Here is a 24,927-nt window from a genome sequence, read left to right as displayed (position 1 = left end):
ACGAACCCGTGTCCCCTGCATCGGCAGGCGGACTCTCAACCACTGTGCCACCAGGGAAGCCCGGCCTAGGCTTCTTCATGAGTTCTGGTTTCAAATTAGGACCATAAAATTAGATTCTGTGTTGATTATAAAAAATAATCCGCTAATCTATAATGCTCCTTTGCTTAGAGTTGAAGCATTATGACTGGATTTCGGAACTGCTAAAATCATGTCAATTATTGATTTAAGTTTCAACATATAGTCCTAGGGGAACACTAGATGCATCAGTTAGGGCTCTTTGCAACAGAAGCAACAGCAACATGAGGCTTGGAGCACAGCAGGTCCGGAGAGGCAAGAGGGTCTACAGAACACAACTAACATAGTCTAATCAGGACACAGGCATTGGAATGAATGAATGCCAACTACTTTTTGTCTTTTTATCCCTCTGTTCAAGATTCAGATTCTAAGGAGGGAGCAACCAATCAGCCTAGCTTGCATCACCAGTCCTCCTCTTGGCTGGCAGAGAAGAGAGGCCCTGAAAAGTCCTACCTGATTTCTTCTAGTGGGGAAGAAGAAATTCCTCCAAAGGTGATGTTTGGAAGAGGGAAATAAATGTTGGACAGAAAACAACAGTATACAACCCTGCCCTGGTACCCTTAGCACCTGGATTGAGGAGTATTCCTGCCTCTTCCCAGTGAGGAATTGCTCTGCAAAGATGGTGAATGTTGGGCTGCTGGACTCTGAAGTGAACTAGGAGTGATGATCATAAGCCATATGCTGATTCCTCTATTTATCAGAAGTAGAAAATCAGGGACATCTCAGGCTGATTCTAGGTGCAATCCATTAAAATAAATCTGAGGTATAATGTGTAAAATGCCAATATGGACTTCCAGAAGTCAAATAACTGAGACAGGAAAATGAGAAAAATAAAGCCCCACAATCAAGAAGAAAAGCCAGCCATCTCTTTTGGAAGGCTAACGGGTTCTTATCAAAGGTTTGTCCCTCATCCGTGGCAACAAGCTAGTCCACCTTTAATGGACTTGGAATAAAACAGACACCTGATGAGAGTATCCATCTCCACAAGGTCGGGAAACTTCTGAAAAACCAAAACAGGGTATGAATTATTTAAGGGTTCTGCAAAGACCCAGGCTTTTCAAATCTTTTTTATGGTATCAGGTGACACATCAAATACTGATTTGTGGATAATTTTATTACCAGACCGTGATAATGTAAAGCATGCTGTAACATAGCCCAAAAGAAAATGATTGCCAAGGGAATGAAATTTATTTGTCTTCTTTAAGGGAAGAAACTTCGGCAATTATTTGAGCCGTAACATGGTTGTTTATGAGAGTACCCTGAGGACTGATCATTAAGCTTTAACACTAGCATGAAGAATTGCCACGGAGGAGCAGAGGTGGCTATAGAGGATTTCAGGACTTCTAAATAAATATTCAACATTTCCCAGCTGGTGACAATTCTTATGGAGGGCTCCTCATAAAAAGTAGAGCTTCTAAATGCCTCTCATGAGTCTAAGAGGATCTTATAATTTTTCTTAAGTTAAAATAGTTTCACTTAAGAAATAGAAGGAAAAGATACACAAGGAGAACATGAAAACTTCAGACCTCTCACATCTCCCATGTGTTCCCAGTCACAGTGGTAGAAAGACAGAGACCTAACAGGGCAATGGGCATATTATGATAATATAAAGACAAGATTGCATCATAATAAAACAAAAGGGAAAATCCCAGAGGCTTTACTCTCTCTGGACTGTGAGAGGCCATGAGATGAGTCCTGAGAGAAACAGTTCTAAAAGAAAGATACGTTTTACTTGCCATGGAAATAGTCCTCCAAGCACTAGGCAGTAGCGAGTGGCTGCAGAAGCATCTGCTGAGAAAATGGATCTGAACCCCAGGAGTCTTCCAGCAGAGATCAGACACCACTTGGCCTGGTCAGCTGGGACTATACCATCATCAAATTCAATTCATTCAGATGCTGGAAATTCTGATGTAATGAGGCTCTCCCCTAATACTGCCAGGACAGACTTCCCCACCTTGAACACTGATAGCATCTGTTTATCCAGAATCCTCAGACTTCTTACGAACTAGACTCTACTTTCTCTCTGGTCTCACCTCTTACCATCCTCTCCAAACACTTCCCTCCCCTTTGCCATTCCATCAAAGCTTCTGTTACACTGAATGACCTCTAGGACCACAAGCACTCTATGACCTTTCTAGCCTCAGGACCTTTGCACAGGTTGTTCTCTCTGTCTTGCATGTCCTTTCCACTTTTGTCTTTCTCTTTCTCTGGATACTCCTGCCTGTCTTTCAGTATTCAACTTCATGTCACTTTTTCTGGATGTTTCTTCAAATATTCCCCACTGTTGGGTTAGGTATTCCCTTCCTGAATTCCCCTGGCACTCTTGCAATTAGATCACCTAAGACAGTGACTCATAATCACCTACTTACACGTCTATGTTCCCATAGACTGGATTTATCTTGAAGACAGAGACCACAAAGAGCAGGCAATCCATCAATATTGGTTGAATAAAGAAAGGATTTTTGTTTGTTTTTATCCCTTGTACTCAGCATAATACCAGGCACATAGTCAACTTGCAATAAAACATTTGCTGAATGGATCATAGGCACTCAAAAACATATGTTGAATGAATGAAGTGATGGACTTATGATCAGGAAGTACTACATACCAGAAATCTAAAATTCCAATATCCTATTGCATTGGCCAAAAAGTTGGTTCAGGTTTTTCCATAACATCTTATGGAAAATCCAGAATGAACTTTTTGGTCAACCCAATACTTTCTAACTTCCAACACCTATCCTTCTAGCTCTCTCAGATTCTGATTTTCTGGTCCCTGACCTCATAGAGATGCCCAATCTCTTGATATCTCCATAGTCTACCAAGTCTTTAAAAGTCTTTTTTTTTTTTTTTTTTTTTTTTTGCGTTATGCAGGCCTCTCACTGCTGTGGCCTCTCCCGTTGCGGAGCACAGGCTCCGGACGCGCAGGCCCAGCGGCCATGGCTCACAGGCACAGCCGCTCCGCGGCATGTGGGATCTTCCCGGACCGGGGCACGAACCCGCATCCCCTGCATCGGCAGGCGGACTCTCAACCACTGCGCCACCAGGGAAGCCCAAGTCTTTAAAAGTCTTGATGGTGTTACTTCCTTCCCTACTCAATCTACACCCATTTTTCATTATGAACTTTTAACTTATACTTTCGTACTTTTTTAAAAAATCCAGTCCAGTACAAATTTCTACTATCACAAATATTCTACTGTCACAGCTACTAAGAATACACCAGGATAATATCATACCAGCATGCAGATGAGGGCGCCTGAAAATCCATGGTCTTCAACCTCAGCCAGAACTTCAGGATGCTGACCAGTCCTTTAACTTAGAGTCAGCTCCCTCATCCATTCCTCTCCACTCTCCAATCACCTTCTCTCTCCCCAGTCCAACTAGCCACCCTCACTCTCCATGGCTGGCAGATTCCCTTGCCTCCTATTTTACAGGTGATTGAGATAAGAAGGCATCCACTCAACTCTCTGCCTCCACACCAATGGACTTATTGAAGTCTACATCTGTCTGTTCCTCCTTCCTTTTTATATCAGAGAATGAGGTGTATGCTCTGCAGCCCACCCTCCACTGAAGATGAATCACTTTACATGTGCTTTCAATCTCATCCCCTTCCCTCTTCTATTAGAGGACCCCACTATATGTCGAACTCATCTTAAACTCTGTATCCTTCCCCTAGCTTTGACTTACTCTTTTCTTTCCCTTGTCAGTCAAGCTACTTGTATTCTCTACCTCATCATATGCCATTCATTCAGCCAACACAATCAAACTTTTGTGATACACAGGGGCAAAAATAAAACAGAAATATGATTCCCCTCAGAAATTTAAACTCTAAAATCAACATACAATGAGTAAGTAAGAAGACAGAACAATTTCCAGGTCAGAGAGAGACAACAGCAAGGCAATTGGTCCATAAATCAGCAATATCCAACTGAGAGAAGGTACTTTAGCCCATGGACTTTAAGTATTTTAGTTCCATAGTAAGGAATGCATTTTTGCTGGCACAGTGTCACTTACATTCTATGATTTACCTCATTTTGAATTCTTCTGATTTTATTTAGCTCCCCATGTAAGGTCTCCCTGCAGAGAGAGAACCTCTCATTTCAGGAGAGTTCAGGGCTGGAGATACAGATTAATTTCCCTGCTTAGAACTATTGCACTTCACAAAGAGAAGACTAGACACGGCAAATCTAAAAGTTCATAATCTAATGTTAACGGCAACACATTATTTTTAGCAAAGAGAAATAAATCATTCATTTTTAACAGAGGTTGCATGTCAGGACTAAAAGGAGAAATGATATATTGTTACCATCAAGAAGTTATGTAGAGATGTACAGGTTGCATCTTTCTCAAACATTAGAAGGGTTTTCTGCATCAAGTAAATTGCTTTGGATAGCTTATTCTTCCTTATTTTATTCATTACACTTAATTCTGTAAAAGCAAACAAACATTTCACCAAAAGGGCAACATAAAAACTATCTTTAAAAAATGTGGAAAGACAGTTTATCCAAAATTTAATTACCTGTAAAACAATCAGGACTTCCAGGTTTCTTTGGCTTTTCTGGAGCTTTGGTAGATATATTTTTGCTAACAGTTGGAGTCTGCAAAACTGAAGAAGAAGAAGGAGAAGAAGGAGAAGAAGGAGATTGTTATCACAATTAGGTTTATGTTCAAGAAAGGAAATATTTTCTAAAGAGTAACTATTTGTAAAATTATTGCTTCTTCTATCATGTCATCTTTTTTTTCATTAATAGATAAAAATTCAAACAAATCTAATACAGTTTCATCATTAAATTCTCTTTTATTTGCTACTGTATGAGAAGATCAAGAATTTTTAAATTATAACAATATTTGATTTTCTATTTCACCTTAAATAAAATTATCTTGAAGGTTGATAAATAGGGTCCAACCTACTTTTGTTCACTTTCCCTCTTCATAAACTTTTCAAAATTGCTCCATCCTTGGTTCCTGCGAGAGCCCTGGGTACCACATGAAGACCTCCATTCTCTTCTATCTGTGGCTGATAAAATCAGAGCCACTCTCAAGATTTTCAACTAACACACAAATTATTGCCAATTGATTGTGAGCAGTGAGAGATCCTCATGTGCAACTAGGACTGACCATCACGGTGGTCCAGGAAAGAGGTAGCAGGATGAGGGAGAAGAAGATAAAAGTATGCTGGTCCAGGGAGATGGAGAATATTGCACTGATTCTTGATTTTCCAGGTCTGGCCCTCAAGAGACCTGGCAATATATTGTTTCTCTCCTTAAAGGTACATGAGTGTACCTGTAGTAACCTTACAATAAACCCCTTTTATTGAGGTTTAATTATTTGTGCTAATGCACATGAGTCACCATGGGATGATGACTGATTGATGAAAAGATGCCAAAAGACACCGTTAAAGGATATAAGGTTTCTTTAATGGCAAAGGATAAGGAAATTTATCTTCATGGAAATAGCAACACAAAGAGGAAAATAATGCATCTTTCTCTCCGTACCTAGGGTATTATAAATGCTAATTAAGTGATAGCTCTCATGATTATAATCACTGGAGATAAGAAGGATGAGATTGCAAGAAAACACTGAATGCCCAATACAGGAGTCACATTTAAATGCCACAGTCATCAATAGACAACCACTGTAAAGTTCTTGAATAAGAATGACAAAAGCAGTATTTAGGCAACATTAGTCAGACAGCAGCATACAAGAGTGAAGAATGACAGGAGAAAAAAAGTGATAATCTGTGCTAGGGTGGCAGTTCAATAAAGCAGAGAAAAACATCAAGCAGATCCAGAGATACTGCAAAGAAATAATAACTAATCCTATGTAAATATATATATATATATATACACACACACACACACACACATATATATATATATATAGAGAGAGAGAGAGAGAGAGAAAGAGTCAACTACAAATTGGCACTTGCCATTGGCACTTGCCATCTACCTCTACAAGGATTAGATCATGTGCTGCTGCAGCTGCTGACTTTCAACATCCCCTGAAATGAGCTCAGGGTGGAGAGCAGAAATGAGGCACTGTGTGCTCTGGGAAAAACTGGTAGAACAGGTCTTCAGATAGTTAGGTATTTTCAGGAGTTGATTTTATGAGCCCAATTCTTGTATCCCCTCATATCTAGAAAAGCACTAAAATCTTTCATGGTGATGTCTGCTCCTCGTGACTAGCAGAAACCTTCTGCAAAAAGATATGTGCTTCATTGCATGTACTCCCCCCCTTCACCAAAATCACATATATACTGACCTTCCCCCTACCTCTTTGGAGCAGTTTCTCAGGGCTATCTGAGATGCTGTCTCCCAGGCTATAGTCCTCATTTTGCCCCAAATAAAACTTAACTTGCAACTCTCAGGTTGTGCATTTTTTTAAAGTCGGTTATCTATATATAGATATATAGGTATCTACAGATATATCCAAAATATATAAAAAAACTCAAGCCATTTAATAATAAAAAAAAATTAGATTTTAAAATGGGCAAAGGAACTAAATAGACATTTTTCCAAAGAAAATATACAAATGGTCTACTAGTACATGAAAAGATGCTTAACATCACTAATCATCAGGGAAATGCAAATCAAAACCACAATAAGATATTACCTCACACCTATTAAAATGGCTATTATCAAAAAAGACAAAAGATAATAAACATTGGCGAGGCTGTGGATTAAAGGATACCCTTATACACTATTGGTGGGAATGTAAATTGGTTAAGCCACTATGGAAAACACTATGGAGGTTTCTCAAAAAATTAAAAATAGAACTACTATATGATCCAGCAATCTACTTCTCGGTATATCTCCAAAGGAAATAAAAACAAGATCTTAGAGATATCTACAGTCCCATGTTCATTACAGCATTATTCACAATAGCTAAGATATGGCAACAACCTAAATATCCATCAGTGGGTGAACGTATAAAGAAGATGTCACACACACACACACACACACACACACACACACACACTGGAATATTATTCAGTCAGGAGAAAGACATTTGCACTAATATGCATGGACTTTGAGGGCATTATGCTAGGTGAAATAAGTTACACAGAGAGTGACAAATACTGTATGGCATCCCCTATATGTGGAATCTAAAAAACCCAAACTCATAGAAACAGAGAGTAGAATGGTGGTTACCAGGGGCTGAGGAAGTGGGAAAATGGAGAGATATTGGTCAAAGGGTACATAAGATGAATAAGTTCTGGGGACCTAATGTACAGCATGGATCATAGTTAATAATACTGTAGTAGACACTTTTAAGTTGCAAAGTGAGTAAATCTTGAATGTTCTCACCACAAAAAAAGAAACGGGAATTATGTGACATGCTTGAGCTGTTAGCTAATGCTATGACAGTAATCATTGTGCAATATGTTAGTGTATTAAATCTAGACATTGTACACCTTGAACTTACATAATGTGGTATGTCAATTATATCTTAATAAAGCTGAGGAGAAAAAGTCTGCACTCAAAAATTATTTAATTACCCACCATTTGATTAAATTTGTTTAGTTGTATATATGATGGGACATCTGAATGTATTCGACAGAGATCAGAAGTCATGTTAGGCTGGAACACTCAGCTCTATTCTATAATTACTCAGTAATTTAAAATGAGGAAGTGGTAGTTAAATGAATATTGACTATATAATCATGCCAGGAGTAACTTGGCTTTATCAAAATTTAACCTCAAACAGAAGAGGTTTTTAGACCTAATATTTTAAATCTTATCCTGAAACGTGAGTAGTTGTGTTTCTATATGCACACTAGAATTACTATCGGCATTTTTTTTTAATGTTTTGACCTCTTTACCTAAATAATGAGGCAAAAACAACTTAGATCCAACTCATCTGTCCTCTCACACTGCTGTCAGAGATGTCTTTCTAAAATTTTCAATAGCTTCCAGGATAAAATATAAACCATTTAACCCTTCAAGATCTGTGATCTACCTCTCTAGCCTTATCTGTGTCAATCTCCCATGTGTGCTCTTTACTACAGCCATAAGAAAATTCCAGCAGTTTCTAGACTTCACCATATAATTGTTTGCTTCCACCTTACTAAAAGTTGCTTTCTCCATTCAAATTGACTGCCTCCTTCTCAATTTTCTTCATAAAGACATTTATGAAGATAAAGATAAAGATAGCTTTCTGGTCAACTATCACTTCTTCCAAGAAGCCATCCCTGACTTTCTTGACTGTTATACTCTTCTGTGTGCCCATAACAAACACTCTGAGCCCACTTATACTGCATTTATTAACCTTGACTATTATAGTTGGCTTACTTATCTAGAAGCTCAAAATTGAAGGCTGTGTCTTATTTGGACCAAGCTTAATATGGTTCCTAGATTTGATGGAGACTCAATAAATGTTTGCTTCATTAAATTAAGAAAATATCAATAATTTACTATAACTCAAGCAATTTAATTTTTTAGAAGTTTACTGATTTGCTATGCAAGGTGTAAAGAAATAATGAAACATACCTATTGATATTTATCAGAGAAGTAAGAAAAAATAAAATAATGAAATTTATCTGGAAAACACCTAGTCAACAACAACACTGTTTACAAATTAAATTGATTCTGTACTTGAACTTGTCTTAAAACTGATTCAGAACAAGTTATTTGCTTTGATGGCTACTACCTTGCAATTGGTCAAGAAGCACAACGGCCACTCGGTGCTGGGCTTGAATTAGTTCAAGATGCAAATCCATTATGAAACTATTCGGTGTGACTGGTTTGCACATGTCTGCATCTATACAGTGGGTGTGCTTCGGTAGAATTGAAGTAAAAATTAAAAAGGCATATGGTTATCAAAACATACTAAAAACAGCTTTGTCTTATTATCATTCAGGTTATCGCTTTACTCTTAGCCCTTTTAAAGTCTGCTCACTTCTCAACTCTTTGCAATCTGGCTTAACACACTAAGAAATCTGCTTTTCAAGTTCACCAGCAGCCTCTTCAGTGACAGATTCAAAGACTCCTCACCCTCCTTGATTTCTTCTGGGATAAAGGGAATATATTTCTGGCCAATGAGAGGGAAGCAACCACAAACCATGCTTTACTTACCTATTTGCAAGGCCAGCCCTCTTCCTAGTTAAGTAAAATAAACCTAATGTAAGAGTTTCTCATTCTCACCATGGCATAGCAATGGTCAAACACTGATGATCCATTTGGCAAAGCAGTTAACATGCAATTCAAATTTATTCCAACAATGGCTTTTTCAAGAAGTTCATAGGCCAAAAATAACTGTTCCTCAGGTTTTTTCTAAAGGAATTTTATAAACAAAAACAGAAAAACTAAATTTAAGGGAAAATCATATACAACACTTCCCAACTTTTTAACAATAATTCAAAACCAAATAACAAATTTAAATAGCCTATCCAAGATCAACGACATATTTCTTACTAAGTATATTTGTTTTTGATTAAACATGGAATACTATTAATAAAGGTAAAATAATAAATACAGTTCATCATTTTTCCAAATATTAATTAAACTTTTCAAAAACATGTATATAACTTCCTTTTACGGTTTTCAAAATTCTGATGGTACCAAATGTATAGGTAAATTTTAAAAATCTAACTCATAATTTGTCATTTTCACATACTTTATTTTGAAAGTTAATTTTTTTTGAATCTCTGCACTGGAAATATAGACTTGGAGGCCATCAAATCCAATGGTCTACATTGTGATTTTCAAAAACTAAATACCTTCTATTATAATTATCCTCACAGAGAGACAAATACAAAGAATAACATAAAGAGCAACCAGCTTTGTTCAAACTTTTTAATTTTTCATATTTTCTTCAGAAAATGTTTAGGAAATAAAGCAAACACATACATGCAGATCACTGAAATCCTCTGTATAACTGTTTATAGTGACTCTCCTCTTCTCTGCCCCTAGAGGTAGTCACTGTCCTTGAATTTGGTTTTTAACCATTCTTTTGCATGTTTTTAAACTTTTACTACATGTGTATGTGTCCATTAACAATATACAATATCACTTTGCATATTTTTAATTCTCTTGTAAAATTCTGCAGTTCACTTTTTTCACTCAACCATATGTCATTGAAATCTTCTCCTGCAACTCAGTGTGTCAGTCAGGGTTTAGTTAGGAACACAGAGCAACTCTAGGTACTGCAAGCAGAAAGGGATTTAATGCACAGAACTATTAGTGTCCATCACTGCTGGAAGGCCTGGGAGAGCAAAGATCAAGAAAGCTGTCAGTGATGAATTTACAGGAATCTAAGAATCCAGGAGGCAGGTGACAACCTCAAGTGTCTACCATGCTGAAGCAAGTGAATTGCAAGGGCTTGCTCAGCGAGGCTGGTCAATTAACTTCTTCCATCCGTCACTGCAGAATAAGAACTCTCTCTTCCCTTGTGTGTTACAAATTCATGCAAATGCCCCTCACTGGAAGACTAACCTAGAACCGTAAGGAAATGAGATGGTGGGAAATGTAGTTCCAGGTTTTCCCCCTGTAGTGTGAAGGTGACTCTAGAAGTGGATGGCAATGATGCCAGGCTGACTCTAGTTCAAGCCCACTTTAGCTCACTCACCTTCACTGCTACGATGAAATGGTGTTGTGCTGAGGACTACATCACAATTCACTTATCCACTCTTCTGCTGATGGACATTTAGATTGCTATTACTAAAAGTGTGCAATGTATTATACTAGTCTGATACTTCCTTTACAGTCCTTATACCTTTCCTTCTGCTCCTCTTTTTTCACACAGCTGTCTAAGGCCCCTAGGACATTTTGATCAGAAGAATGACAGATATCTTTAAGTTGTTACATCGATATAAAGGGACTGCTTTTCATCTTTTACCATAGGTGTAACAGTCATTAAAGGTCTTGAATGATACCCTTCATGGAATACAGAAGTTCTCTTCTATTCCTAACTTGTTAAGAGTTATTTTTTAAAAGGTGGTTGTTGAATTTCATCAAATGCTTTTGTTGCAGCTCTTTATCTAATGAGGTGGTCGTTACTTTCTCCTTTTCATCTGCTAATGTGGTGTACTGCATTATAGATTTTCTAATGACAACTCATACTTGCATTCTGGAATATACATAACTTGATTACACACATTCATTAAAGATATATATAGACATGAATCTCCATTCAAGAATCACTGGCTCATAAACAACAAGCTCCTACCGTAGAGCACAGGGAACTATATTCAATGTCCTGTGATAAACCATAATGGAAAAAAATATGAAAAAGAATATATATATGCATAATGAATCACTTTGCAATACAGCATAAATTAACACAACATTGTAAATCAACTATACTTCAATAAAATTTTTTTAATTAAAAAAAAAAAAAAAAGAATCACAGGCTCAGGGAGAATCACAACCCAAATAGTGTAAATTTGAAAAACAGACCTACATGAGGGCAGGTCCAAATTATTAGGAAGAGAGACTTTCTCCCATTTGCTCCACTTTCAGTACCCAAATTGAGAAACCTCCCTACCAAATAGGCAGATATTTTTCTAGTCGACGGTTTCCTAAGATGAGTCTTATAGGCTCTGACTAAATATGTGAGTCAGTTCCAAGGCCCATCCTTCATGTGCCCAAGGCTCATCTCTTGTCCCTAAATGGTTGTTAATCTAAGTTTCTTTGTAACTGAGCCCATCAACCTACTGCAGCATCTATTCATAAACTTACCATTTTGGTTTTCAGTTCCCCTTTCTATTTTGGCCCCTGGAATTTACCTTACTTTCTTGTGAGCTCTGTGGTGTACTTAAGGATATTTGTTCAATTCTGTCCAAAATTTCTAGGTATTTTGCAGGAAGAGGGTTTTCAGGTCATCTAGTTCTCCATTTTGCCACAAACAGAAGTCTCTAAGGACACCTCTTAACACCAAGGAGCTTCAAAGACCCCACACACATACCCACCTTCTGACACTGTCATCATCATCACCACCATCATCTTTGTCATCATCACAGCTAATATTGAATTAAAACATGTTCCAAGTACTGGACTAAATACTTTCTATGGACTAATTTTTAAATTACCATAATCCTATGAGGTACTTATTAATTATTAAAACTATAACCCATTTGTCAAAAACAGCTATGTATTCAGTAAACATTTAAAGTAAGTTTTTTAAAAATATAATCACAATAGCACCTTATATATGTTTTAAATAGTTGCATGTATACATGCAAGATATATAATTTATCCCACCTGCAGACTCTGCTAGGTGAGCATATGGATTTTGGACTCTCCTTACAATAAATTCTCACTCTTCCCCACTTCACTCCCTTCCAAATAGGTCTGAGACTCTAGGTTGAGATTTAATGCCCTTTGCAAAACATAAGGGAAACACTGAGTTGCCACCATGTGCTCGTTACTGGTTTCCACAATGTTACCAACATCTCATTTGAACTGTATCACTTAAATACTACCAGTAGAATAGATACTATTTTTATAATTTTACAGATGAGGACACTTATATTCAAACAGATTAAATAGTTTATTCAAGATCACACAGTCAACATTAAAGTCAGGATTCAACTCCAAGTCTCCCAATACCAACTGCTATGACCTTACACCACACCAATGAATCACCCTTACTCCACCTACCACATGCCCCAGTACAGCTGAGCAGGTAGTGTATGGCACAGTTTTAGGGGTGCCATTCACATTGTAGTCATCATAGACTTCTATATTTATTTTGATAATTTCCCAGAAGATGGCAATAAATCATATCAAGGAAAGGGTGCATTTTTCTAATTTAAACACAGTAGCAATAGTTCATAAATGGTTTTCAGTTTCTTCATGGTTACCTTCTAAGAAATCCATTTCATTTAGTGCCTTTAATTGCCAGAATTTTTCCATCCAAGCCAAAATCTAGCACTTTGTAACTTCTACTAGTATTTCTATTCCTGCCCTATGAAGCTTCAAGAATAAGTGCTAGCCCACTAAGCCAGTAATTCTTAAATTCTAGTTTCCTTAAGAATCTACCTGGCAAACTTTTAAGAACCTCACACCTGAATTATAAACTTTTAAGAACCTCACACCTGAAATTATGATTCAATACGTCTAGAATGGGAAATAGGAAGCTACATATTTAGCAAGCACTGTAAATGATCCCTGGGAAAACCATTGGCAGACAGCTATTATGCCCCCTCAATCTCTCATGCAGTTCAAACATTCTCTGTTCCCAGTTTAAGACTTCTCAGCTCTCTCTCTTTAGAAGACACAGTACAGCGTAAAGAACTCAAAACTGCATTCTCTGAAACCTATTATTAGAAGATGACCATTACATTCAAGAAAGTAAATTCAGAATGCTCCCCCAGTCCTCTGGTACATTCAGGATATTTTGTTTGTCCCCAGTTTCTTAGGACTTGCATTTTCTATGTATTAGAATACTTTATACAAATATCCTGAAAACATTTTTTTTTAATCAAGAGGCAGCATAGCATTGTGGCTAAATGCCTGAACTTTGAAGGAAACACACCTAAGTTCAAACCCACTTACTGTGCAACCTTGATCAAGTAGAATGTAGTAGTGAAAATGATCACTATGACTACACAAATCAACTTGGGTCAATCTCACAAACACAGTACTGAGATTAAAAAATGAGCTGCAGAAGAATACACAGAGTGTGACACCATTTATATAAATTTAAAAACAGTACTCTACTGCTTAAGGATACAAACATATGTAATAAAAATACTAAAATGCCTGAAATCTATAATCACTCTTTAGAACAGCAGTTACTCCTAGGCAGGGGGAAAGACAATGTGAGCAGGAGCAGTTAGTGGAGGAGTTCAGTTTCAACTGTACTAGCTATGTTTCATTTCTTAAAAGAGTGATGGGGGAATGACTCTTCATTATAATATTCTTCATAATTGTATGTCATATGTTTCAAATCAATTTTTCAGAGAAAACATAGTAATCATGAGGATTAACATTTAGCAACAGGAAAAAGTGCTGGTGGATTCATGTTAAGAAAAAATATTAGAATGTTACTATGTTAAAAATGTGTCTTCTCAGAGCCTAAATCAATGCATGCCATAGAGCAGGCTCTCAACAGAGATTTGTTGAATTAGTGAAACAAAACAGATTATTGTGTTTTGTATTAGACTAAACTTTACATACAAACTTAATAAAAGAGAAGTAATTTTTTAAAAATGTGAAAAAGAGGGCTTCCCTGGTGGCTCTGTGGTTAAGAATCTGCCTGTCAGTTCAGGGGACACAGGTTCGAGCCCTGGTCCGGGAAGATCCCACATGCCGCAGAGCAACTAAGCCCGCGCACCACAACTACTGAGCCTGTGCTCTAGAGCCCGTGAACCACAACTACTGAGCACATGTGCTGCAATTACTGAAGCCTGCAGGCACAGAGCCCATGCTCCGCAACAAGAGAAGCCACCACAATGAGAAGCCCACGCACTGCAACAAAGAGTAGCCCCTGCTAGCCGCAGCTACAGAAAAGCCCACGTGCAGCAAAAAAAGATCCAATGCCGCCAAAAATAAAATAAATATTTTTTTTAATTGTGAAAAAGACTAGTAGAAAATATAGAAAATGATAATGTTTAGGTCCATATAGTGAAATTACAAACTGTTTTCTTCATTTTTTTGTACCTTGAAATGCCCTCTAATGTTAACACAACTTTTGTAAGTTAAAATTATAGTTTTTTAATTAATCAGGTAAACCAAAATATAGATCACTGGTTTCCTCTCTAGAAAAGTATTTTTCAACTGTAGTCCATGAACATTAGCATCCTAAGTAGGTAAAATGAGTTTTATTTTCAATAATGGAACATATGGTATTCTATATCTCCTTCTTGGAAAGCCACAGTGCTCATGAGTAAATTAATGCCCCTGAGAAGTCATACAGTAAGGAAACTATTGTGTTTAATTCAAGTCAGCCAGGGTTACTTGACCCTGGCATCCTTTTCTGAAGGGTAGTACTAGCATCACACAGGACAGAGTTTGCAAAATGCTATTCTAGTTCTTGCCTGTAAATAAATGTTTATTACATATATGAGACAATTCCCTAGGCTCCCATTCAGATCTCCAGGTCAACACAATCCATGATGTACAAAAAGAATTCAAATATAGTAAGAAAACTATAATCAAAAAGAAGAATGGCCATTTGTCTCCCTCATCTTCTATCTTCTCTTGAGCTAACATTCAGTGAGAACTTGCCACGTGCCAGGGACTGTTCTAGGTGCATTTTTAGCAGGTAGTAACTAATTTAATCTGTCAGAGGTAAATACTAAGTAGGACATCTCTGCTCTGTAAGTCTATGAATCACAACACATTCAAAATATCAATAGTAATGTAACTATAAATCCTCCTAAGATGCTTTATCTAGCTTATTTTTGGAGCTGATTAGATTTTTTTCTAAAGTAAAAACAAAACGTAGAAAAGTGTCCATACAGTTCTCAATGTATACAGAAACCATAATTTCTCAGATATTAAATATTCAAAATTACTTCTATAATTAACCATTATACATTTACAAATTTAATATTATTTGAAAATTAAAATTCATGTTTTTAACTATATTTTCTAAAATATTTTACAATACCTTCAATATTGGAAGAGTTTCCACACTCCCTTTTGGAGCCCCAAGGGATTCACTAGTCCCTTTCCTTAAAGGTATATCTGAAAAATAGAGAGAAAGAAAGAAAGAGAGGATAGAAGGAAGGAAGGAAGGAAGGGGAGGAGGGAGGGAGGGGAGGAGGGAGGGAGGAAGGGAGGGAGGGAGGAAGGGAGGGAGGGAGGAAGGGAGGGAGGGAGGAAGGAAGGAAGGAAGGGACAGAGGGAGGGAGGGAAGGAAGAGAAAAAGGAAAAGGAGGAGAATAAAAAGAGGAAAAATAGGAAGAGGAGGAGGAGAGAGTAGGAGAGAGAGAGAAACAAAGAGAAGGAAGGACCAGAGAAAATAAAAGGATGAAAGAGAAAAAGGGAAATATAACAGTGAATCATAATCATAAAGAACATTATGCTAGTTATCTTTTCACCCATGATTTTAGAAATGATTCAACACTTAGAAGTTGAATAACAAATTATTTCTTCCACATAGTTACATTTTGTCTTTATATAAGTTAATTTAAAAGCATCTTGCAGTGCTCGCTTTGGCAGCACATATACTAAAATTGGAATGATACAGAGAAGATTAGCATGGCCCCTATGCAAGGATGACACGCAAATTCGTGAAGCATTCCATATTTTTAACACAGTATTATGAAGCAATTATACTCCAATAAAGATCTATTTAAATAAATAAATAAAATAAACTGAACACTATATTCAACTGTACACTTGAGTTTGAAATACAATCAAGATAATAAACCTATCCATCACTCCTAAAAATAAATAAATAAATAAAAGCATCTTGTAATACAGCAAACCAACTCAAAAAGCTTGATTATCAGCAAGGTTATATTATGGTAAAGAGATTGGTCTTTCTATATATTCTATAGAAAGTCCACTGAAAAGCATTCAGCAAATAACAGTAAATTTAGACAAATGTCAGAGAAGTCTGGCTTGAATTAGAAGAATATAAATAATAAAAATGTATATGGCAATGCTAGTTTCCTAGTCTAAAAATTATTCAGTAATTCCAATTAGACAATGAATTATTTAATAAACAGATGAATAAATAAACATCTTGAAGCAGATTATCATAATTAACATACAAAAAATGACTTGAACTTTGTGTTTTATGTGCCAATATGATAATGAGAATAACATTGTTGTAAAAGTTATAAAAATTTATATGTCTAAATGGGGACAACTGCTCATGACATAAATGTAGATGTTTTCAAATTTACAAATGGACTGTGCTCTAATATTGATTAGTTCTTTAGAAATGAAACATTTTAACAAAGGATCAGTATAATAAATTGTATTTAGCCCATTTATAATTGAAGAATATAAAACAATAGTCTCCCAGAAGTAACTAGTAAACAAAACAATAAAATTGAATAAGAAATAGACATTTTTTTAAAAAAGTAATAATTGGACCTTATGCTTCCAGGAACAGATAATCTGGAAACATTCTGCTGGCTAGGAACCTGGAAAAATACACTTATTTTTTTTCCATCTGCAAGCTAAGACGCTAATTTCAATACAGAGCCAGGATCTTGGGAAGGAAGTATCCTCCGGATCTTGGGAAGAGAGTCCAGGGTCTATACAATGGCATTAGAGCTACTTTTCTCACTGAAGACTTTCATCAATTCTGGAGAGGAAAGTTGAGAAGCTGAGTGGTACTTTGACAGCCTTCAGAGGACACAGCAACAGAGATTGGTATCCAGGGCCTACCAAGGGTGAAAAGCCAGAAGGGGCCACATCCTAGGAGTCAGAGTAACTGAAAATAGGTCGAAGAAAGAGCATCTCAGCTTTAACTTATCTTAATCTCTCAAATTGGAATAATGGGACCCTGGAGCAGTAGTGCCTTCATGCATCCTGGTAAAAGCAAGCATAAATCTTCCCTGGAAGAACAGATCATCTAAGGCTTCAAATTACTTTTACAAAATATTTAGCAAATATAGTATCTACCACATAATCAAAAATAACCAGAGTAACCAAACAGTTGATGAAGTAAGTTCTTCACTTAAGGCATCAACAGAATAAATGCAGATGGAATGATAGAAGTTAGAAGCCCCTCCTGGCTTACTTACCCCTCCTCTAGTAGCCTTCAACCAATGACAGATAAAGGTACAAATACCACAACCTCCCAGCTCTCTGAGGCATGTTCTATACAGTCTCCTAGAGGTCCCTCGTGGGAATAAGCCCTGTACCCACAACAGCAGCCTTCTCATGAACTTTCTGTACCTTGTATTCGCTTCCTTTCCTTCTCTGTCTCATTTCACCCCACCACCCTGCTTCCCTGGATCGCATTCCAAATAAACGACTACACTCAACTCCTTGTCTCAGAATCTGCTTCTGGGGAAACCAACCTAGGAAAAGAGTCAAGCTGACAACAGCTGAACTCACTGGTAAATCTTTACATCATAACAAGTGGGACAACCAGGCATTACATGGCTCCTGATGCAATGCAATAGGGAGTATGCATGAAGTATGCTCGCCCCCCCAAAAATAAGATACTGGAAAGAATACTTTTTGAAAATGTATCACTTGACTACAGGCAACCTGGTAGATCTAATTACCAGGTAGAGAAACAAGTTAATCAACACAACAAAAATAGAAACAGCCAAATCAAGTATGTGGGAAATCCTACAGGGGGATAATTCAATTTCTTCGGGAGTAAGGAGAGGGGGAACTGCTACAGGTTACAGAGAGAGACTTAAGAAACACATAAGAAAATAAAATGTGTGGGACTGTTTGGATCCTGATTGGAACAAACCAACTTAAGACATTTTTAATACAATTAGGGACACAAGAATTTTTTGCTTATTTTGTAAGGTGTAATAACAGTAACATGGTGGTTTTATAAAAAGAAAAAAAACCTTATCTGTTAGATAGATAGACCAACACACAACACATACACACACAACACATACATGCATATATGCTGAGGTATTTGCTGGTGAAATGACATGATGTCTGCTTTAAAACACTCTGGGAAAAAAGAAAGTGTTGTCAGGAGAGATGAAATAAGATTAACAAAATATTCATAATTATTGGTACTGGATGATGCATACTCAGTGACTTATTTCACCTCTCTATATTTGAAATTCTACATAATAAAAGTTTTTAAAAAGGGAAAAGCATTTTAAGACAGGATGTGTCAAAAACATGACTTCAAGCCACTGAAAGTGTTAGATAGCCAGAGACCTCTAACCAGTGGTCCTCAAGTTTTGATGTGTATCAAAATCTCCTGGTAAGCTAATGAGGACTAGGAAGGCCCAGGTTAGTTGAAGTATGATAATCCTGGGCCTTGTATTTTTTTTTTTTTTTTTTGCGGTACGCGGGCCTCTCACTGTTGTGGCCTCTCCCGTTGAAGAGCACAGGCTCCAGACGCGCAGGCTCAGCAGCCATGGCTCACGGGCCCAGCCGCTCCGCGGCATGTGGGATCCTCCCGGACAGGGGCACGAACCCACATCCCCCGCATCGGCAGGCGGACTCGCAACCACTGTGCCACCAGGGAAGCCCCTGGGCCTTGTATTTTTAACAAGTTCCCAAGTGATACTGATACCGATCAAAGTTTGAGAACTATGGCTGTCAAATTCCATCTGCAAAGCTGCACTCAACAACCGAGAACAGGCAGAGCCAGATTAGCAAATCTCTGGGAAAACAATTATTACAATAATTATTACCAAATCCCTCACACGTCATACACATTCAGTAAATGGGGTGAAATAGGAAAGTAGACACCCACATGTCTCCCCCACCTCATTTTCTATATGGAAGTTACCTAATGAAACAGATAATTCAGGGGTTCAACCACAGGCAGAAGAAAGAACGAGGAGGGCAGACCAACCCTCTGAGAGAAGTCTCCTCCTGGAAGGAGAACAGAGTAATGGCAGGAAGGGGTTGGGACAGGGAGAGGAGGCGAGTGAGTGGGAAATGGGGCAAACAGAGGAAGAAGATAAGAAGAAAGGGAAAAGAAGAGAGGCAACAGAATAAATGAAGGAAGAAGGAGAATTTTCAAAGGAGGGAATCAGAAGAGAGACTTAAAAAGGAGACAAAAGGTAGAAGGCCATGGATTGATTCAACAAACATTCATCTGAGCTCCTCCTCTGTGTCAGGCAAGTGCTGGTACCAAGGATAAAACGGTGACCTGAACACGCTCTCTTCCTTCATGAAGCATCACTCTAGTGGGAAATGGAAGGGGAGGGAGTAGGATAAAAGGGAGGAGAGAAAAGAAAAAAGGAAGAATGGGGGAGGGAGAGGGACAGGGGTAGGTGGACATGAGGAACGGAGAAGGGAAACATCTGAGTGAATTCAAGACACAAAGAGTTTCCTCTGCCACTGAACCACAGAGCATATGACCTTTTTTTAACATCAACTTGGTCGAACCTATATTATTTCTATCTTTGATTATAAATCATCACTGAAGCACAATACTGAAATGCCTAGTTTCCATTAACAGATGTTAACCAGTAGTACAATTTATACTTATATATTCATATGTATATATATATATTAATGACCTCATATTTTTTCATTCAATATTTTACCTAGAAAATTTTTAAATTTTCTTCTTGGGTTTCCTGAAGACTCCAATATTTCACTTAATCGTAATGCGACCTCTGCCACCACCACAACATCAATGTCTTCCATTTTATAGCAGTGAATTATTTCATTTATCTGCCACAGAAGATAAACCCACTAAAAAGAGAAAATACACAGTATAATCAGTTGAAAGTAACTACATTGTAGAAAGAGTCACATTTTGTAAAACGTAGTACTTCCTTGAAATCACCATCTTCTAATCATATGGAATACTATACAGGTACTCCTCCTTATTAGTTGATATTAACTATAAGTAATACAAAGATCAATAATCCTAATAAGATGATATTTAATGATCCATCTGTTGATATAAATTCACAAAGAAGATTTACTTAAGCTTTCAGTCTGCATATCTATAGCCATAATGGAAAATTTATCATATGGTTTTTATATATATATATATATATATATATGTATCAGTGAAGATTATCTGTATCTTCAAAATTCTCATTCTCCCTTCAAAAAGCAGCAGTTAAGATCACTATCAAAGGCATCCAAAATAGTGAGGGGGAAGCGGGTGTTTCAAGTTCCATGCTGGGTGCCTTGGAAGCTGTCTTTCATGTCTATAACCCCAAAGCTTAGCACATAAAATTAGCCATCACAGTTTGGAAGCTAAAATGAGAAAACAACATTTATGCACCCACATCATTAGTTTATTAAACTATATGATAAAATCATGCCCATGCAACCTTATGTAGCTAATCTCAGGAGGCCTCAGAATCATAGAAGACTGTGTTATTGTTAAAATATTCTCTCCTAAGTTTCCAGGTTATAATATTCACCTGTTCAACTTTCTCCTTTCCAAAGGAGAGAGCTCAAAAATATACTATTGATATTATAACCAAAAGAACTGAAATGCCTTACTTGTATTTTCTATCATTAATCTTCTTAATGAATATATCCAAGTTCACATAACCTTAAACATACTGTATTTACTCCTCCCTTAAAAACCTGAAACACCTCCCTGCTTCCCAAAATTAAATTGGGGCAGAAGTGCAGGGAATACACTTAAAGGAAAGGCTCACTCACCACTACATTTAAAGAATAGTATTGATAATTATGCGGGTGGGTAAACAGGGAAAATTTAGGTTTGAAATGTGCATCACAAATTAAATTAGCAATAACAAAAAGCATATGAAGAGAAACAAAAAGGAATACTTTATTAGTACTGATTTTCTGGGTGAATTTTGCATAGTCATTTCTGGACACATTGATCCGCTGAATTCCTACTTTGCACTTCTGCCATAGGAACATTATCATGTCCACAACGATTTCTTTATCAGGCTGAGCACTCTGAAAACAAAAGTGGTAAAGTAAATTGATAAGAACAGTAAGATATAGAGATATAGGTATACAACATTTAATGTGTGCCAGGCAACATTCTCAGAGCTTTATACTTACTGCAGTGAACTGAATGTTTGTGTCAACTCAAAATTCTTATGTTGAATTCCTAACTCCCAAAGCAATGGAATTAGGAGGTGCCTTTAGGAGGCAACTGGTATGAGGGTGGGGCCCTCATGAATGAGAATAGTGCCTTTATAAAAGGGACCCCAGAAAGAGAGTGAGAGACTCCTTTCTGCCAAGTGACGACACAGCAAGAAGACAGCCATCTATGAACCAGGAGGCAGATGACGCCTTGATTTCTCAGCCTCCAGAACCGTGAGAAATAAATGTTTGTTGTGTAAGCCAACCAGTCTAGGGTATCTCTGTTATAGAAGCTCGAATAGACTAAGACATATACCAGCTCATTTAATCCCCATTACAATCTATGAAGTGAGTACTATTACTATCATCCCCACTTTACAGATGAGCAAACTGAAGCACAACAAAATGAAGTGGATTTTCCTAAGATAAAATGAAAGAAAGTAGCAGAGCCAGGATCCAAACCCAAGCAGTCTAGCTCTAGAGACCTCACTCTTAACTGCTCTAGGCTACTTGACCTCTCTAAAAAGAACAGTTCCAAATACTTTTAGGCAAGTTATATAAACCTACCAGTTTCATCCAGATTTGAAGTGTGTATATACATCTTTCTTTTTAAAATTTCTGTATTAAAATAATAAAGAAGGGACTTCCCTGGTGGTGCAGTAGTTAAGAATCCGCCTGCTAAGGCAGGGGACACAATTCAATCCCTGGTCCAGGGAGATCCCACATACCATGGAGCAACTAAGCCCGTGCACCACAACTACTGAGCCTGAGCTCTAGAGCCCATGAGCCACAGCTACTGAGCCCACGTGCCACAACTACAGAAGCCTGTGCACCTAGAGCCCGTGCTCCGCAATGAGAAGCCACCGCAATGAGAAGCCCGCGCACTGCAATGAAGAGTAGCCCCCACTCGCCGCAACTAGAGAAAGCCCGTGTGTGGCAACAAAGGCCCAACGCAGCCAAAAATAAATAAATAAATAGATAGATAAATAAATAAATAATAAAGAATGGAGAGGTGGAGAAACTAATAAGGGGAAAGGGAATGGGGAGCTGGGAAAGGTTATGGACAAAAAGAAAAGAGAGACATGAAGGAACTAAACTGAACATCACATTGGATATCAACAGATGACCCAAATCAAGTATATCTCCTCTCAGTTCAGTTACTTTGGCTCTTTCCAAAAGGAAAATAAAGTTATTCACTGTATATGAACTAGAAAGATAATGAGTTTATGATTAAAATATATCAAACCTCGAGCTCCTTTGGGGCAGCTCTAAGGCTTATTTCGCATATGCGGTACCTTAGTACAGTGCTTGGGAACATAACAGAGCTCAAAAAATGTTTACTGAATTGAACTGAACTAAGATACACATGGTTTTTTAAAAAGCAGAAAGATGAAAATTTCATGCGCTTTTCAGCCTTGATTGGAATTTTTTGGTTTGGTTTGCCCACTATAATAAGTACATTTGCTATCAAATACCTTTCTTTCAAAAATTAAACACCTGTCACAGGTTATAACAAACTAATAAATGAAGGAATAGAAAATATTATAAGAGTGGAACTTCTCAAGTCCCTTACTGTGTTTCACTTGCCTGAACAATAGTTAATATAATGCTCTATAACTGTGGTTTTCAAACATTTTTTTATAACAGTAAAACCAAATTTTCAAAGGAAATTCCCTCAGAATCTCAAAAACTAATAGGAACAGTTTAGGGTGTTATGACCTAAAGCTGGCTCCTGAGGAGCCTCAGAGAAGCTCTGGGCGGGGTGGGGTGGGGGGGTCCCTGGAATTCAGTTTAAAACCAGTGCTGTACTAGTTTTGCTTAAATATCCATACCCACAAATCATCATTTCTAAATACTGGCCATCGTGTGCTAAGTGACTCCAAATAATAACCAGGCTTTGTACTCAGGGACTGGAAAGCAGTATTTTAGGAATATTAACTCTCACTAAAACCACTGCCTCATTTCCTTCATCAATAGAAATATAGCTAACCTCCTCAGTGCTTTGTGTCCACCTAGAGGGGTAGGATAGGGAGAGTGGGAGAAAGAAGCAAGAGGGAGGAGATATGGGGATGTAGGTATATGTACTGCTGATTCACTTTGTTATACAGCAGAAACTAACACACCATTGTAAAGCAATTATACTCCAATAAAGATGTTTAAAAAAATGCAAGAAAGAAGAAAAACTATACATATATACAAGAAAAAATAAGAAAATCATGTTAGAGAAAATAGATGTTAGAACGAGTCTTAAGTTTAAGAATAAATCTGGCAAAAAAAAAAAAAGAAATATAGCTAGCCTTGAAATTTCCCAAGAAGGAAGAGACTGATGCCCAAAATGATGACAATATAAAGTCAAATTTAAAATTACAAGTCGGGGTATAAATTGATCTCTTCTTCTAATGATTAAACAATACAGAAATTCAGCAAGGTGAAATTCCTGTGATTTTTAAATCTGGCTTTAAATTAAGTAAAAGAGCCTCCTTTGACACTATTACAAATTATCCAAAATAGCTTTTTCACCTGTGGAGAGCCACAGACACAGGAATACAAGGTTGCCGCCAAATGGAAAATGTCTTCTGAATATCCACAAGTCTTCACAGAAGTATCTCAATTTATAAAATACAGGAAAATGAAAGAAAAAATTTCATTACAAAATTTCAAATAGAAAAGGCATAGAAACACAGAAATTCTACAAAAGTGACATACATGATATCTGGGCAAATAGTATATCAATAAGACACTTTAAATGCTTCTGTGTGAAAACTAATCTAAGTAGGCTCTAATTCAATTAAAATGGACTATTAATATTTTCACTAATCTGCAATCTGTATGCCAACTATGTCCATAATGGAATTGAGAAGGTTTATAATATTAAAACATATAGGGCAGTTGAAATAAAAATAACAAAGGTAACTATTCAGAAACCATTAGAAGAAAAAAAAAAAGCATTGTTACTTGGTACAAATTATTTACCACAATTTAGCAGCCATTCAATGCCTTAAGAATATGATAAAACATAAAAGTATAGGATTAAATAATTCTCTAAAAAACAGAGGCTGCAGATTTTCAATTATATACACAGTGACTTTTAAGACGTAAAAAGTTTTTGAATGGAAAACTCTGCATGCTGGAAACAGAGAGGAGACCACCAAACCTTCCCTTACCAAAGTGAACTGATAGATTTGATTTGCCGCCCTGCTGGCCTCTCACTGATAAGGTAGCAGCTAAGTAGAGCCTCATTCTTCTACTCAAAACCATGACT

General features: G+C 37.2%; 1 protein-coding gene across 1 annotated transcript in view; it reads right to left on the bottom strand.

The window, feature by feature from the left end:
- The window catches only part of CFAP54 (cilia and flagella associated protein 54), a gene marked incomplete at both ends in the record, with an annotated part of 308,135 nt that overhangs the window by 230,923 nt on the left and 52,285 nt on the right, over positions 1-24,927 (bottom strand). The window contains 8 exons of the mRNA XM_079714797.1: positions 4,379-4,500; positions 4,592-4,678; positions 8,722-8,848; positions 9,216-9,344; positions 15,628-15,704; positions 20,186-20,336; positions 21,399-21,533; positions 24,186-24,271. Of these exons, the coding sequence (XP_079570923.1) occupies positions 4,379-4,500; positions 4,592-4,678; positions 8,722-8,848; positions 9,216-9,344; positions 15,628-15,704; positions 20,186-20,336; positions 21,399-21,533; positions 24,186-24,271 (914 nt within the window). The remainder of the gene's footprint in view (positions 1-4,378; positions 4,501-4,591; positions 4,679-8,721; positions 8,849-9,215; positions 9,345-15,627; positions 15,705-20,185; positions 20,337-21,398; positions 21,534-24,185; positions 24,272-24,927) is intronic.

The sequence above is a fragment of the Hyperoodon ampullatus genome, assembly GCF_949752795.1.
Source record: "Hyperoodon ampullatus genome assembly, chromosome: 11".
NCBI lineage: Eukaryota > Metazoa > Chordata > Mammalia > Artiodactyla > Ziphiidae > Hyperoodon > Hyperoodon ampullatus.
The sequence above is the reverse complement of the archived record's forward strand: the minus strand, read 5'-3'. Positions and strand labels throughout refer to the sequence as shown.